This window comes from Heterodontus francisci, chromosome 24 (assembly GCF_036365525.1).
Source record: "Heterodontus francisci isolate sHetFra1 chromosome 24, sHetFra1.hap1, whole genome shotgun sequence".
Taxonomy (NCBI): Eukaryota; Metazoa; Chordata; class Chondrichthyes; order Heterodontiformes; family Heterodontidae; genus Heterodontus; species Heterodontus francisci.
This window is the reverse complement of record NC_090394.1, coordinates 49,745,299-49,761,466: the sequence shown is the minus strand read 5'-3', so window position 1 is coordinate 49,761,466 and position 16,168 is coordinate 49,745,299. Positions and strand designations below refer to the sequence as shown.

Sequence of the window (16,168 nt, the reverse complement as noted above, 5' to 3'; positions counted from 1 at the left end):
GCCTGCCCCCTCATTGTTCACACACTACCATTGGTAGATCGCTGAGCAGTAATCAGCCATGGGAACCTAGCCAATTTTCGGTTCCCTAACCCATGGGAGCTATAGCAAGCTGTAGCAGCTGTACCACTGCTCCAACAAACAGCAACAGACAAATTAAATCATTACATTCCCATCCCATTTCTTCTATTTTTATTACAATAGCTTTTACATTTTTTGCCAACTTTCTCCCCTCCTGAAGAAGCTGCTGTTGAAGGGAAAAGTGTTCACTCTGAAACCCAAAACTGTAAGCTACAAACTTCCAGAAAAGAGACAATAACTTACTTGGAGTGGATATTTAACAGGATCTTCTCCAATAGGCTGGCAGTCTTCAGTGTATATAGCATATATCATGATAAAAGAAACTGTAGCAGTCACTGCTCCAACTAGCATAGCTTCAACCACTTGCAAGCAGGGACGATGAATGTATCTTTTTAGACATAACAAAAGCAGGTTAATATTTTGTAATAAAATACATCTTTATAGGGCAATAAGGCCCGGTCAATAATCCATCCAGGTTCACCCTTGTAAAAGGGTATAAACTAAGAGACCTTGGGAGAGTTCAGAGCAGGTTGGCAGTGGAGAAAAAAAAAACTTGTGGATGACTCCAGTCTAACACTTGGATAATTCAAGAAGTTGTGAAGACGTGAGATACTGAGAAGAGGAGAAAGGAGGAGGAAGAAAGAGCTGTTCGCGCATGCCAGCTGTCCTGTCTGATGTGGTACACTCTACTTGTTACAAGTCACATGTCTTTTCTATTTAACTTATGTATTGTATCTAAACTGTTGCTTTTTAATAAACTGCTTTAACACCACATATGACCACTACTCCCTTTTTAGGTAATCTGCGACCCCGTGGACCAAATCTTACATTAGTCTTCAATTTAGTAAGTTAGTGAAAAAATGGTTCAAAATTCACTACCAAATGTGTTATCCCAACCACATTACTGTGGTATGAGAGGCAAAGACACATACACACATGTCCACGCACATAGGAAGGAAGAAGGGGAGATGGTAAAAATGCACAAGAGGGCGAAAGAGAGAAAAATATTCTGTACAATTACATCAAACCATCGATTCAAGCTTGATGGAAGCGATAAAAATCAACTTGTGGTCAACGGTTCTACTAGACAGGAATGGAATTTGTGAAACTCATATCCTTGAAGGGCAAAATTCCCACAATATGACAATGCCAGATTGCTATTCTATAGATGTAAGGATTAGCATTTACAAAAGATACCTTAGTACCTTTCCCTGTTGACCTTTATAATCTTAATTCCCAGTCACTTTAATTCGATGTTCTGGCAGCTTCCTCTTCATGTGTATTCAAACTCATAACCTGGGTATCCAGGCAACATAAATAGATAACTTTGGGTCGAAAATAAAAAATAGTTGGAAACTAGCTGCTAGCTCTTTTTTTAAAAAAAACTTTTAAGCAAGGCTCTGACTGAGGGCAAATGACTGGAATCCTAATAAATGATTTACAAACCAATGAACTGTTGAAACGTAAATGAAAGAAAAATTCAGTAAGGAATAAAAGGTTGACAAAGGCAATAATTTTTTCATACTTTTCAAACTCGTACATCATGCAAGTTGCAACCGTTCTATTTAGCATAGAGCATGTTTCCATGCTCAGCGACATGACATCTACAAAACTGAGTGCCTCACATGGCCTTGTCAATAGAATAAGAACACATTCCCATCCTGAACAGAACGCTTATCATATGTAGATGAAACGAATTCAATTTGGAAATTGTTAGGACATTATCAGCTCAGTAACATACTGAGCTGTTTAGATGTCAGTGGTACAGCAAAATATCATGATCTACAGCCTCATCAGTTTAACAACTATACAGACCAAACTAAAAAATTAGAATTGAACCCATAGCTGGTGTGAGAAGTATTGAGAAGGAAAACGTCAGCCATCATGAGAAAGACTGCCAATAAGTTATTGGCAATTTTATATTAGAAGTCCTGAAATTCCATCAATCGACTCCAAGTAGATCCTTGTATTTAACAATCTGTAGAGATTTGCACTAGAGTCTTATAAGATAACACACAACACTGCACCACGCAATTGCACGCAACATTTTTTCTCTGCCTGTGAAGGACAAAAAAACTTGAACACAAACATTTAAGGGTTGTATTTGTATGATTTGGGCCTTCATACACCACATACTATTGAGAAAAGAATATCTAAAGAATATTAATTAAGGTTTCCAATAATTGCAAGTTAAAACAACAGTATTAAAGTAGTTCAGATGACAGCTGCATGCCTTCAGAACAAGTACAGGTCTGATGTGGTAATGAATATATTATTTCATTCCTGACACACACAACATGGAAATGAGATCAGGCAGCAATGGCTAGGAATGCACAGCTGCATCACTGCTCATCACAGCCTTAACTCTAAGAAGGTTTGCAGCAGACAGTGCTCACTTTGTGTTTTTTTTTGGGGGGGGAGGGGGGGAGGGGGAATGCAGTGGAAAGATGGTGCTGGTGGGGATATTGTTGGTGTTTATAGACTTTCTTGCTAAATTTGTTATATTACTGAAAGTAATTAGTGCAAAGGTGGTAAGGGGGAAGGATGATGGAGTAGTGGTAATATCACTGGACTAGTAATCCAGAGGCCTGAGATAATGCCCTAGGGACACGGGTTCAAATCCCACCGCGCCAGCTAGTGGAATTTAAATTCAATGAATTAAAAAATATGGAATTAAAAGCTAGTCTCAATAATGGTGCCATGAAACTATTGTTGTCGTAAAAACCCATCTGGTTCACTAATGTCCTTTAGGAAAGGAAATCTGCCGTCCTTACCTGGTCTGGCCTACACGTGACTCCAGATCCACAGCAATGTGGTTGACTCTTAACTGCCCTCTGAAATGGCCACACACCTCGGGAAGAATATATTGACATTGGAGGAGGTGCAGTGCCGATACACCAGAATGCTACCAGGGCTCAAAGTGTTAAATAATGAGGACAAGTTTCATAATCTTCATTTGTATTTTCCTGAGCTTAGAAAATTAATAGTCTTTAAAATTATAAAGGATGCAGCAGGATAAAGAGAAAGTATTTTCTCTGGTGGAGGCATCCAAATCACGCGTGGGGTTGTTCATCTTAAAATGAGAACTAGTCCATTTAGGAACAAAGGAATCATTTTTTCACATAAAGGGTAGTGGAAATCCGGAATATCCTTCCATAAAGGCTATGGATGCTGAGTCAATTGAAATTTCCGACCAAAGTCGATAATTTTTTTTTTGTTAGGTAAGGGCATCGAGAAATATGGATCAAAGGCAGGTAATTTTTTTTTTTATTCATTCATTGGGTATGGGTGTTGCTGGCCAGGCCAGCATTTATTGCCCATCCCTAAGTGCCCTTGAGAAGGTGGTGGTGAGCTGCCTTCTCGAACCGCTGCAGTCCATTTGGGGTAGGTACACCCACAGTGCTGTTAGGAAGGGAGTTCCAGGATTTTGACCCAGTGACAGTGAATGAACGGCGATATAGTTCCAAGTCAGGATGGTGTCTGACTTGGAGGGGAACTTGCAGGTGGTGGAGCTCCCATGCATTTGCTGCCCTTGACCTTGTACTTGGTAGAGGTCGCAGGTTTCGAAGGCAGATGGTACACATTGCTGCCACTGTGCGTCAGTGGTGGCAGGAGTGAATGTTGAAGGTTGTGAATGGGGTGACAATCAAGCGGGCTGCTTAGTCCTGGATGGTGTCGAACTTCTTGAGTGTTGTTGGAGCTGCACCCATCCAGGCAAGTGGAGAGTATTCCATCACACTCCTGACTTGTGCCTTGTAAATGGTGGACAGGCTTTGGGGAGTCAGGAGGTGAGTTACTCGCTGCAGGATTCCTAGCCTCTGACCTGCACTTGTAGCCACGGTATATATATGGCTACTCCAGTTCAGCTTCTGGTCAATGGTAACCCCTAGGATGTTGATATTGGGGTACTTGCCACTCACCAGCCCAAGCCTGGATAATGTCCAGGTCTTGCTGCATTTCTACAAGGACTGCTACAGTATCTGAGGAGTCACGAATGGTGCTGAACATTGTGCAATCATCAGCGAACATCCCCACTTCTGACCTTATGACTGAAGGAAGGTCATTGATGAAGCAGCTGAAGATGGTTGGACCTAGGACACTACCCTGTGGAACTCCTGCAGTGATGTGCTGGAGCTGAGATGATTGACCTCCAACAACCACAACCACCTTCCTTTGCATTAGGTATGACTCCAAACAGTGGAGGGTTTTCCCCGATTCCCATTGACTCCAGTTTTGCTAGGGCTCCTTGATGCCATACTCGGTCAAATGCTGCCTTGATGTCAAGGGCAGTCACTCTCACCTCACCTCGAGTTCAGCTCTTTTGTCCATGTTTGAACCAACGCTGTAATGAGGTCATGAGCTGAGTGGTCCTGGCGGAACCCAAACTGAGCGTCACTGAGCAGGTTATTGCGAAGCAAGTGCCGCTTGATGGCACTGTTGATGACACCTTCCATCACTTTACTGATGATTGAGAGTAGACTGATGGGGCAGTAATTGGCTAGGCTGGACTTGTCCTGCTTTTTGTGTACAGGACATACCTGGGCAATTTTCCACATTGCAGGGTAGATGCCAGTGTTGTAGTTGTACTGGAACAGCTTGGCTAGGGGCACGGCAAGTTCTGGAGTACAGGTCTTCAGTACTATTGCCGGACTATTGTCAGGGCCCAAAGCCTTTGCAGTATCCAGTGCCTTCAGTGGTTTCTTGATATCACACAGAGTGAATTGAATTAGCTGAAGTCTGGCATCTGTGATGCTGGGGACTTCAGGAGGAGGCAGATATGGATCATCAACTCGGCACTTCTGGCTGAAGATTGTTGCAAATGCTTCAGCCTTATCTTTTGCACTGATGTGCTGGGCTCCCCCATCATGGAAGATGGGGATACTTGTGGAGCCACCTCCTCCAGTTAGTTGTTTAATTGTCCACCACCATTCACGGCTGGATGTGGCAGGACTGCAGAGCTTAGATCTGATCCGTTGGTTATGGGATCGCTTAGCTCTTTCTATCGCATGCTGCTTATGCAGTTTGGCATGTAAGTAGTCCTGGGTTGTAGCTTCACCAGGTTGACACCTCATTTTAAGGTATGCCTGGTGCTGCTCCTGGCATGCCCTCCTGCACTCTTCATTGAACCAGGGTTGGTCTCCTGGCTTGATGGTAATGGTAGAGTGGGGGATATGCCGGGCCATGTGGTTTCAGATTGTGGTTGAGTACAATTCTGCTGCTGATGGCCCACATCGCCTCATGGATGCCCACTTTTGCATTGCTAGATCTGTTCAAAATCTATCCCATTTAGCACGGTGGTAGTGCCACACAACATGATGGAGGGTATCCTCAATGTGAAGGCGGGACTTCGTCTCCACAAGGACTGTGCAGTGGTCACTCCTACCAATACTGTCATGGACGGATGCATCTGCAGCAGGCAGATTGGTGAGGACGAGGTCAAGTATGCTTTCCCCTCTTGTTGGTTCCCTCACCACCTGCCGCAAACCCGGTCTAGCAGATATGTCCTTCAGGACTCGGCCAGCTCAGTCAGTCGTGGTGCTACCGAGCCACTCTTGGTGATGGACATTGAAGTCCCCCACCCAGAGTACATTCTGTGCCCTCGCCACCCTCAGTGCTTCCTCCAGGTGCTGTTCAACATAGAGGATTACTGACTCATCAGCTGAGGAAGGGCGGTAGGTGGTAATCAGCAGGAGGTTTCCTTGTCCATGTTTGATCTGATGCCATGAGACTTCATGGGGTCCAGAGTCGATGTTGAGGACTCCCAGGGCAACTCCCTCCCTACTGTATACCACTGTGCCGCCACCTTTGGTGGGTCTGTCCTGCCGGTGCGAAAGGACATACCCGGGGATGGTGCTGGCAGTGTCTGGGACATTGTCTGTCAGGTATGATTCCGTGAGTATGACTATGTCAGGCTGTTGCTTGACTAGTCTGTGGGACAGCTCTCCCAACACTGGCACAAGCCCCCAGATGTTAGTAAGGAGGACTTTTCAGGTTCAACAGGGCTTTGTCGTTGTCGTTTCTGGTGCCTAGGTCGATGCCGGGTGGTCCGCCTGGTTTCATTCCTTTTTATTGACTTCGTAGCGGTTAGATACAACTGAGTGGCTTGCTAGGCCATTTCAGAGGGCATCTAAGAGTCAACCACATTGCTGTGGGTCTGGAGTCATATGTAGGCTCCAGACCAGGTAAGGACAGCAGCTTTCCTTCCCTAAAAGACATTACTGAACCAGATGGGTTTTTACAACAATCAACAATGGTTTCATGGCCATCATTAGACTAGCTTTTTAATTCCAGATTTATTAATTGAATTCAAATTCCACTTTCTGCTGTAGTGGGATTTGAACCCATGTCCCCAAGTGCAATACCCTGGGTTTCTGGGTTACTAGTCCAGTGACAATACCACTACGTCACCGCCTCTCCATGTTAATAACAAATGTCGATTGAAGCCATTGCTACATTTCTCATTCAACGCATCAATTTTTCAGTGAAGTTAAACAGAAAAATGCATTGGATTTGCACAATTTACCTGATTCTAAACATTGTCAAACAGTAATTCAACCGATTAAATAGTGCTCCCAACATGCCACCTGAAGTACAAAGAGAATATATGTTAATTGGCTTTTTAAAATGAACAAATAAGTCTGCTAATTCCATGTCATAGCAACTAAAGGCTGAGACAGATTACTAATCTGTCACTATTTCAAAAGATACCATACACACATCATGGGAAAGGTCAAATGAACCATTAAAATATTGAACTTCATGTCAACAACCTTTCCCGTATGACATTGCATGTTGCTGTGCCAAATACATGTCAGTAAATTATCTGCAGATGATGTCCAAACAGTAATTTTTGATGACAGTGCATAGGTTGCCACCTCATCAATTATCTCAAAACCCAAGATCTGGTACCTCAGAGATCATGAAAATCGTTGCTTCTGTCATTTTATGTAAACTAAATGGCTCTGCCCCTATACTGTTTAAAAGTTTTTTCAGCTACACTGTAAATAATTTTTAAATTGCAAGCAGACACCTCACTTGGTCTCAAAAGGGCAACTGCTACATCCTGACCTGCGGCTACTCTGGGAACCCAAAGATACAGAACCCTCCACTTCATGATATCCTAGTGTACAGGCCAGGATCCAGCATCAAAGCATTAGAGCCCCGAGGTGATTCTCCAAAAGTATCAGACACGACTCCTTTGCAGAATCTCCAGTGCAACTGAGCGACCCACTGAGTTGAAAAATTGTCTTAGAGACAGCAGGTCACCCATCTATTCTCTAGAACACGTTATACAACCAAAGGATGAATGCAATGAGACATAAGAACATAAGAAATAGGAACAGGAGTAGGCCATTCGCCCCTCAAGCCTGCTCGACCATTCAATAAGATCATGGCTGGTCTGTCCCCTTAGAATCTTATACAAATCATGTCAGTTATGATTAAAGTAGAATTTTGTATTTCCAAGCTATGTACATCAAAACATCACCTAACAAATGTAAGTAATTCATTAGCTAGTAATGCAACTGGCATTATAACTATATTTGAAGCAAAATATTGGTAATATTGAATAGCAAAATTGCCTGCTACTCAAACCAGATAGTCCCCTAAAACTGTTTCTTGGGTAGGGTAGAGTTACATAGAGTTAGAGTCCTGTGAGAGACAGAAAATCAAACCACCTGCCAGATATTCACAGTCAGAGAGAAACTACATCCAGATATAATTACCCTTATGGTGAAGGTTTTGCTGGTTTTGGAGGCCAGGTAGAAAGAGAAGTTGCAAATACAAATAAAAATTAAGTCTACAATATAGTTACAAAGACACAAATCTAAAGAAAACAGCTGTTACATAAAACACATTTAAAGAAAGAGAAATAACGGATAGTTGAAAGTGATTGCATTACAATCTCATTCAGCTAACATCACAAACCACAAAACGTGAAGCTTAAGCAGTTCATAAAACTTGTCATGCAAAATCCAAAAATAAATTTTCATCTTGAAATCATTTTCAGCTATTCATAGTCATGTAGGACAAAGTTTATGGAAAGTGTTTGTTTAGTTTGGATTCTTTTGTCAAATCAAGCACAATCACAACATCATTGATGTATGGCTCAGCGAGAATGAGTGTGGTACAGGGATAGGCACCAACATGTTGCACCATGACATTTGACAGAATTATTGACTAAGTCACGGACATGGGACATAATTTGTATATAAAGTGCATTGCCAACCTAATACCATCAAAACACAGTCTGATTTAAAATGCATTTCTCCCTATTTAGTGACTACCGGGCATTGTTTTTGCTTGCACTGCAGTCAATGACTGCCCGTACACTTGCTGCGATGCGGAGAATCTGGATGGACGTCTGTCAGGTGTGATCTGATCTCTTTCTCTCCCCTCTCGCCCTCTGTGTCAATCCCTATCCCGTGTCCATCTCTCACCTCTATCTCTCCCCACTGTGTCCATCCATCGGCCCCTCCCTTTCTCTCTGCCCCCTCCCTCTCGCCCCTATTCCTCTCCCTCTGGCCCCCAATACCTCTCTCCCTCCTCCCCTCCTCCCCCACTCTCTAACCCCTGCCCCACTTTCTCTGACAGTTGCAGAGAAGGGGAATTCTCTCCAGAGCTGCTTTGTGATTGGTCAGTTTAAAAAAAAAATTCACAGCCAGTTTCACAGCTGCCAGAAGTAGGAACACTGCTTCCATACTCAGCACAAGTTTGTTGTTCTCAGTGGGCTTCTAAAAAAAAATAAGAACCCGCCGGAAAACCCCAAACTTGTCCTGAGTTTGGGAGCTGCTGCTCCCTCTAAAGAGCCTGTCAGCTGTAAAACTGATGGCTGTGAATTTTTTTTAAAGTCGGACTGGGCTGGCAAAAGAAGTCAATCAGAAATTCCTGAAATTACCAGTCACAGACCTCAAAATCTTTTACCACGGACACTGGTGTCCGTGTCTGGACACTTTGCCGAGTCCTGGTGTGGTAATAACTGCTAGTTTATCATATGACAACAAATGAATCCTGGGGCATAATTTTCAAACATATAATAATTTAATTGCACCTTACTGAATTTATGCACATCTAGAAAACAGTAACCCGAATCACAATTTTATGGATGAAATGTCAAACATCAAACTTCTCAGTTTCGGTGCATACGAAGATCAGTTCGCCTCAAATTTTCTGTAATTTTGCCAATTTGCTGCAAAATTTCAAGAAAAGAAGCATTTTGTTTATATTAAACTGCCAACATTTCTGCATTGGTAAACAAAATAATACATACCGATTGCACCCACACATATAAATATAGGGATTTCATACCAATTATATTGTATAGCCTGTTAAGAAAACAAAATAAAAATAGTAAAGGAATTATTAATATTGGCACAGAATTGCACTCCTTTTTATTGTTTTCTAGGTTAATGGGTGCAATACCTAAAACAATCATTAAACACATCTAAATAGTCAATCATGAAAGCTTGGTAAAGGACCTAGTAAATTGTTCTGGAGGACACCATGATGGCTGATAACAGTTAAAGTAAATCAAAAAAAGTGGCACTATAAATAGAGAAGAGAGCAAGTGCCAGCAGAGAGTAGCTTTCACCGTTAACTCTCATGAAAAAAGCGAATGCACAAAAATATTACCATGTTAATTGCAGAGTTAATGCACAGCCCTGAAAAATATTTGGAACATAGTATATATAATTCTACAGTGTTATTTCTAAATAAAAGACTGCAGGACTGTATTTACTGTGACTTAATTTGATTTGTCTTTTTAAATAATTCTATCTTAACATGAATGCTGCCGAAATAGTATTAAACAGGAATTAAGCAATTTATTTCTTTTGTCTGTGAGCAATACTTATGACAATAATGATTATTAGAGGCATAAAAAATGGCTCAATTCCCATGTTTCAAAATCGCCTCGGCCAAAGGAATTTTCCATATCAAACTGCACTTCTGCCCTGATGCAACAAATTGCTAATGAGATGGAACAATTATTATAAAACAATAAAAATCATTCATTATTTAACCTTTTCTTACCTCACTTTGAAACTGCCCAAAATTGATCAGACCTGGGCTTGACAGATCACCTGGATTGCCATGGTAGATACTCAGGACAAAGTTCAAAGTAAACGTTGAAATCATTGAAGCAAAGAACTGGAAGGTAAAAGATCCCAGCGATCAAATTCAATTAAGAATTAATTACAAGGGACAGAATCGATGATTGTATTAGCAATACAAAATACTTCCCCAGAAAGAGAGATTTTATACCTGGAGAAATTGGAGGTTTGTTATTTGTTTGTCCAACTGACTCATCGGCAAACAGACTGCAAAACCAGAAATCAGGCTCGACAGTCATACATGTCCATGTCACTGAGACACCACCTACAAAGCTTGGACTAACAGCATTGGTTGAGCATTGTGACCCAACCTCAGAATGCAGTGGCAGCATTTGGGTGGTAGGTGGAAATGTGGAGTAATCAGTTCAGCCATGAACTTATTGAATGGCGAATCAAGCTCGAGGGGTCGAGTGGCCTACTCCTGCTTTTAATTCGCATGTTCATAAGATTCATTCTCCAAACAAACATGCAATTATTCCTCTCAATTCGCTGTGCAGTACATTGCTGCAATACTGCTCTTGCACCTGGAAGTAAACAGCCAGGATCCAGCCTCTTGAATCCATACCATCCATGCGATTAAAATGAGGAATGCTCAAGAGACCAGAATTTGCAGAGCTCTGGAGGCTGTAAGACTGAAGGAGATCACAGAGATATGGAGGGGCGAGGAAATGGAGGTATTTGAAAACATGAAAATTAAAGATTTGAAAGATCAAATTATTCATTGCCCGTTCCTTCAGGCCTCCCTTCAAAATGGAAAGTTTCTTCAACAATACAGGCCTGTGGAAACTTCTGAGAGTGCATTAAGAGTGATCTAGAAACCAGCACTCCAGACCAGTTTGGACACCGATCAAAGCTGGCAAAAGCTCAATTTAACTTGATCCTGCTCTAGAGCTAATAATTCCCTATGGGTATCCTGGGCCAAAAGGCAGTTTTTTTTAAATTAACTACTTGTTGATAGAGTTCATATTACAGGAGTAATTTTTATTCTTCATTACTAGCAAAAATGGGTCACCAGTTAAAATCAGCTGACTGATTTACCTGCTGATGTCCCACAAGGACCAAGCCATCTTCAATTTTAACCAGTCCTGTTGAGCAGGATGAAAATGCACTCACCTGAAGACAGCTGGGTCTTCCTTTAAACGTGCAGATTGGAGACCGATGATATAATCGATCCCTGACTGCAATTATAATTGTAGCCCAAGCAGGAAAACCACAGTGTCTTTCCCACCAAGTGAATACAGAGGAAGAGGATCTGGGACACAAAGAAGTAATTTACAGCAAGTTTCCTTTTAAACTTTCCTTATGGGGTTAAGAGGAGCAGGAATGATTCCTCTGGGTCCAAAGGAAAGATAAGGCCACCTCAGCCCCAGGCTTCCACCTGTCAACCTGCGAGACTGTCTTTTCAGTGAGCCACCCTTTCACATGGGCAAGCAATCTCCTGCTACCGAAATTTCCGCTCCCACTCCTCCGCCAGTTTCTATCCTGCCCATTTCAGGCAGGCAGCTGATCAGTGGCATGCAGATGAGACTCAAGTTAAAACTGCCCAACCCTCACACTGCCAAGACTAGGGGTTTGCCTCGTCTCCTGCCCACCTGAAACCCGCTCCAAGTTAAAACTGTGCTTCTTTTGTCAGCTGAACTGCCTTCTAGCTTTTATGTAAAAAAAATAAACATTGTCCTCTTGGAGATGCTCAACGGAAGAAGATTGGGATTAAAGTAAATTTTTCCCTTCTTGGAAAATGACTGGTGACAGGGATAGAGACTGAACATTGAAAGTAGTTTACTGCTCACCACCTCACCAATACTTTGATTCTCTTTTCAAGATTCACTTACAGTAGTTTTACAGAGAGTTGTCAGCAAAATATGAAAGTAAACATAAAACGCTACATATTCTTTTTATCAACTCTACACATGAATCACAAGCTGTTTAACGAACTAGTACCCCACAAATTTACTTAACAAAATGGGCGGCACAGTGGCGCAGTGGTTAGCACCGCAGCCTCACAGCTCCAGCGACCCGGGTTCAATTCTGGGTACTGCCTGTGTGGAGTTTGCAAGTTCTCCCTGTGTCTGCGTGGGTTTCCTCCGGGTGCTCCGGTTTCCTCCCACATGCCAAAGACTTGCAGGTTGATAGGTTAATTGGCCATTATAAATTGCCCCTAGTATAGGTAGGTGGTAGGGAAAATATAGGGACAGGTGGGGATGTGGTAGGAATATGGGATTAGCGTAGGATTAGTATAAATGGGTGGTTGATGGTCGGCACAGACTCGGTGGGCTGAAGGGCCTGTTTCAGTGCTGTATCTCTAAACTAAAATCAGTATACCTCATTTATACACTTGGCAGAATTCATGGATCATACGGAATAAATAATGGAGATGCACAAACGCATTCTGGCCAGAACTACAAGTCTGTTTGCACAATTTTATTCACTTTAACACTAATGATTCAGGTTTCCCAAACTATAATATTTATTATGTGGATGTAGTACCAAAATATCTGAATATGTACATTAGCTTGTTAATTTGTCAATTACAGCCTTTTAATTTTTATATAGTACATCTTACATAAAGGATATGCGTCTCAGGATAAATGTCCCACAGCACTTTATAATGAGGAAGGGATATGGAGAAAATGGTGGGAAATGGAAATGAACATAGATAACTGAAAACATGGTCAAAAAGGAGTGTTTTAAGGGGTATTTTGAAAGAGAGTCAGTGGGAACTGGATAGAGGGCAGGAATGTAGCAGTTGAATGAGTAGAGGGGAAGTGAGAAGAAATCTGGTGTTGCAAGAGCAGAGAATATGGGGATATGAGGCAGGAGGAAGTCAAAAGGTAGTGAGTGGGGGAGTTAATGTCAGCAAGGACAGCTTATAAATCATGAAGAGGAGGCGGCCAAGGATGGACACCAGGAAAACACCAACAATGACCACGTGAGCATAGAAGAAGCTGTAGACAACAATGTAGTGTCTGTGCCAAGTTGCATACAAGCACAAGCAGAAGCAGGAGAGCGATGTTTCAGAGGTAGACTGGAAGCAAGAAACATTGAAGGAAGGTGGAAAAGTTGACTGTATCAACAGAAGCAGAAAGGATGAGGGGTTTAAAAAAAACACATAGGTATGGTTGCAATCACACAGGATGGCATTTTTGCCAGAATGATTCTGACCAGTGAGATGGGAGGCCAGAAGTCAAATTGGAGTGCTGCAGAAGAATGGATGATTTTAGACAGGGCAGAATTTTGGACAGGGTGAATGGCCCTGGAGAGGGTATCTTGGAAAGGAATAGACAATGGTTTTGAAGGATGCTGTGGTAACTATTATGTATTCTATTTTGTAAACCTCCATCTACTTACAATACGCCAAGTCAGCATTTGATTCCAGAAGGAAGCCCCTTCTTCCAAGCTGAAAAGAACACCACCTGCAAAACAAATTTACATTACAGGGAAGCTTCACTCAAAAACCATTAATTACTACATCAATAGTAAAGAATTTTATTTACTTAAAAAATGCATCGCCAGATTTTAATGCATATAAAAATGCCTTCACTACAAAACTATTAAGTCAAGCTCTATTTTTCTGAATAATTTAAACATCAGAGTGATATTTTTGACTGTGCTTTCCAAAGATCTAAGTTCAAAAGGGAACAAGATTGTGGTTTTCACACTCGTCTTCAACATTTTTCGATATTTCAATTGGCACATATCAAGAATCAAGATTATTGGCCTTTTCCTTAGCAATAATGGCTAATTGTATTGCGGTTGCCACATCAGGGAAACTAAATATTGTGCCAATTAGTGCCAAGTGAGGACAGTTTTGTGTTTCGGCATGAGACGCATGAGCAACTGTAATTGTCTGAACGTATTTCACACAAGACCCTTTAGACTGAGTGGGGTTCAAGCCCAAATCCCAGTGGCAAGGCGGCAGTATGCTGATCACTTCCCAGGACAGCTCCCTCAAAGCATTTTATGGATACAGTTGACCATTTAGGGAAAATCCAGGTTTGATTTTTCCTCATTTAAAACAAATAGTATCCACTCTTTTGTGCTGTGGTTTTAAAGATCAGACGTTCATCTGCATGAAATATTCTTTTCTGAAACGGAAGACTTAACTACACAAATTCTGATGAAAGGTCATTGACCTGAAACGTTAACTCTGTTTTTCTCTCTGCAGAAGCTGCCAGACCTGCTGAGTATTCCAAGAATTTTCATCTTTTATTACACAAATTGGATATTATCTTTGGATATTCAACATAAACAGGGCACACTGATCATCACATTGTTCCTTACCTACTGGGGCACCAAAAGCAGCAGCAACTCCTGCTGCAGCACCAGCTGACACAAAATCTCTTTTTTCAGTATCTCTACGAAAATACTCAAATATCTGAAACACAGCAAGACATTGATCTTTATCTCTCAATTTCTTCAAGACTATGGGCTTGGTTTGAAGGATACTGAAAATGCAAAAACTGTCCCGGCCACAATCGCAGTGATAACTTTTCAAGATTGCAAGTTCTTCAAACAACTTCTTTTCTAGAAGTTGTACAATAATTGTTCACAGACTATACAAATTAAAGGCATAAGTGCAAAATGAATAAGTGAACATTATTCGCATGTACAGACATAATGTACAAAGCCCAGTAAAATTTCTGAATTAATTCCTCCCCTCCCCTAACATCAATCTAGTAATACCCCAGGATATCGATAAACTTGAATATACAAGTTTCCTCAAAAGAAAAGCCATCTTAATTTTTCAAATCAAGTTTGTTCCCACATACATGAATAACGAACAGAGGTTTACTGATATCAACAGTTCATTAAAAAGCATTGGCCTGGAGTTTCTGCATGACTTCCACCCAGATATTTATTTATTTTATTTAGAGATACAGCACTGAAACAGGCCCTTCGGCCCACCGAGTCTGTGCCGACCATTAACCACCCATTTATACTAATCCTACATTAATCCCATATTCCTACCACATCCGTCCCAATATTCCCCTACCACCTACCTATACTAGGGGCAATTTATAATGGCCAATTTACCGATCAACCTGCAAGTCTTTTAGCTGTGGGAGGAAACCAGAGCACCCGGAGAAAACCCACGCAGACACAGGGAGAACTTGCAAACTCCAGACAGGCAGTACCCAGAATTGAACCTGGGTCGATGGAGCTGTGAGGCTGGATGGAATGAAAAATGTAACTGAGTTACACACAGAACTAATTTATGTTGGCGTTTCTGCTATCTTGTACACTGGTTCAAAAAATCATTCACCTGAAGCAAACACCGCCCGCCACATTGGCCAGTCCCCAGGGCAAAATTGTGAATTTCTGTCCGCTGGAGGCGCGCATCACACTGCACCCAAAATTTCAGACGTGCGGGCACTCATGATCATTTTAATAATAATGTGCAGCTGCAGTGACCGGCAGTCAACTGAAGCCTAACTCAGATCTATTTCTCATGCTGATGTTACAATTATTGGAAAATGAACAAAAAAGAACAGTACAGCACAGGAACAGGCCATTCGGCCCTCCAAGCCTGCGCCGATCTTGATGCCTGCCGAAGCTAAAACCTTCTGCACTTCCAGGGACCGTATCCCTCTATTCCCATCCTATTCATGTATTTGTCAAGATGCCTCTTAAACGTCACTATTGTACCTGCTTCCACCACCTCCCCCGGCAGCAAGTTTCAGGCACTCACCACCCTGTGTAAAGAACTTGCCTCGCACATCCCCTCTAAACTTTGCCCCTCTCACCTTAAACCTATGTCCCCTAGTAACTGACTCTTCCACCCTGGGAAAAAGCTTCTGACTATCCACTCTGTCCATGCCGCTCATAACTTTGTAAACCTCTATCATGTCGCCCCTCCACCTCCGTCATTCCAGTGAAAACAATCCAGGTTTATCCAACCTCTCCTCATCGCTAATGCCCTCCAGACTGCTTTAAATTAGTTCAAATTCAGTCAATTAACCTGCACTTGATACACCAGACCT

At 42.0% G+C, this 16,168-nt stretch overlaps 1 protein-coding gene across 2 annotated transcripts in view; it reads right to left on the bottom strand.

The window, feature by feature from the left end:
* The window catches only part of clcn7 (chloride channel 7), a 99,901-nt gene that overhangs the window by 41,624 nt on the left and 42,109 nt on the right, over nt 1–16,168 (bottom strand). For both annotated transcript variants that reach the window (XM_068056154.1, XM_068056156.1), the window contains exons 10-15: nt 14,469–14,562; nt 13,536–13,600; nt 10,108–10,224; nt 9,347–9,401; nt 6,602–6,662; nt 322–466 (exon numbers count right to left, since the gene is read on the bottom strand). In XM_068056154.1, coding sequence (XP_067912255.1) covers nt 322–466; nt 6,602–6,662; nt 9,347–9,401; nt 10,108–10,224; nt 13,536–13,600; nt 14,469–14,562 — 537 coding nt within the window. The remainder of the gene's footprint in view (nt 1–321; nt 467–6,601; nt 6,663–9,346; nt 9,402–10,107; nt 10,225–13,535; nt 13,601–14,468; nt 14,563–16,168) is intronic.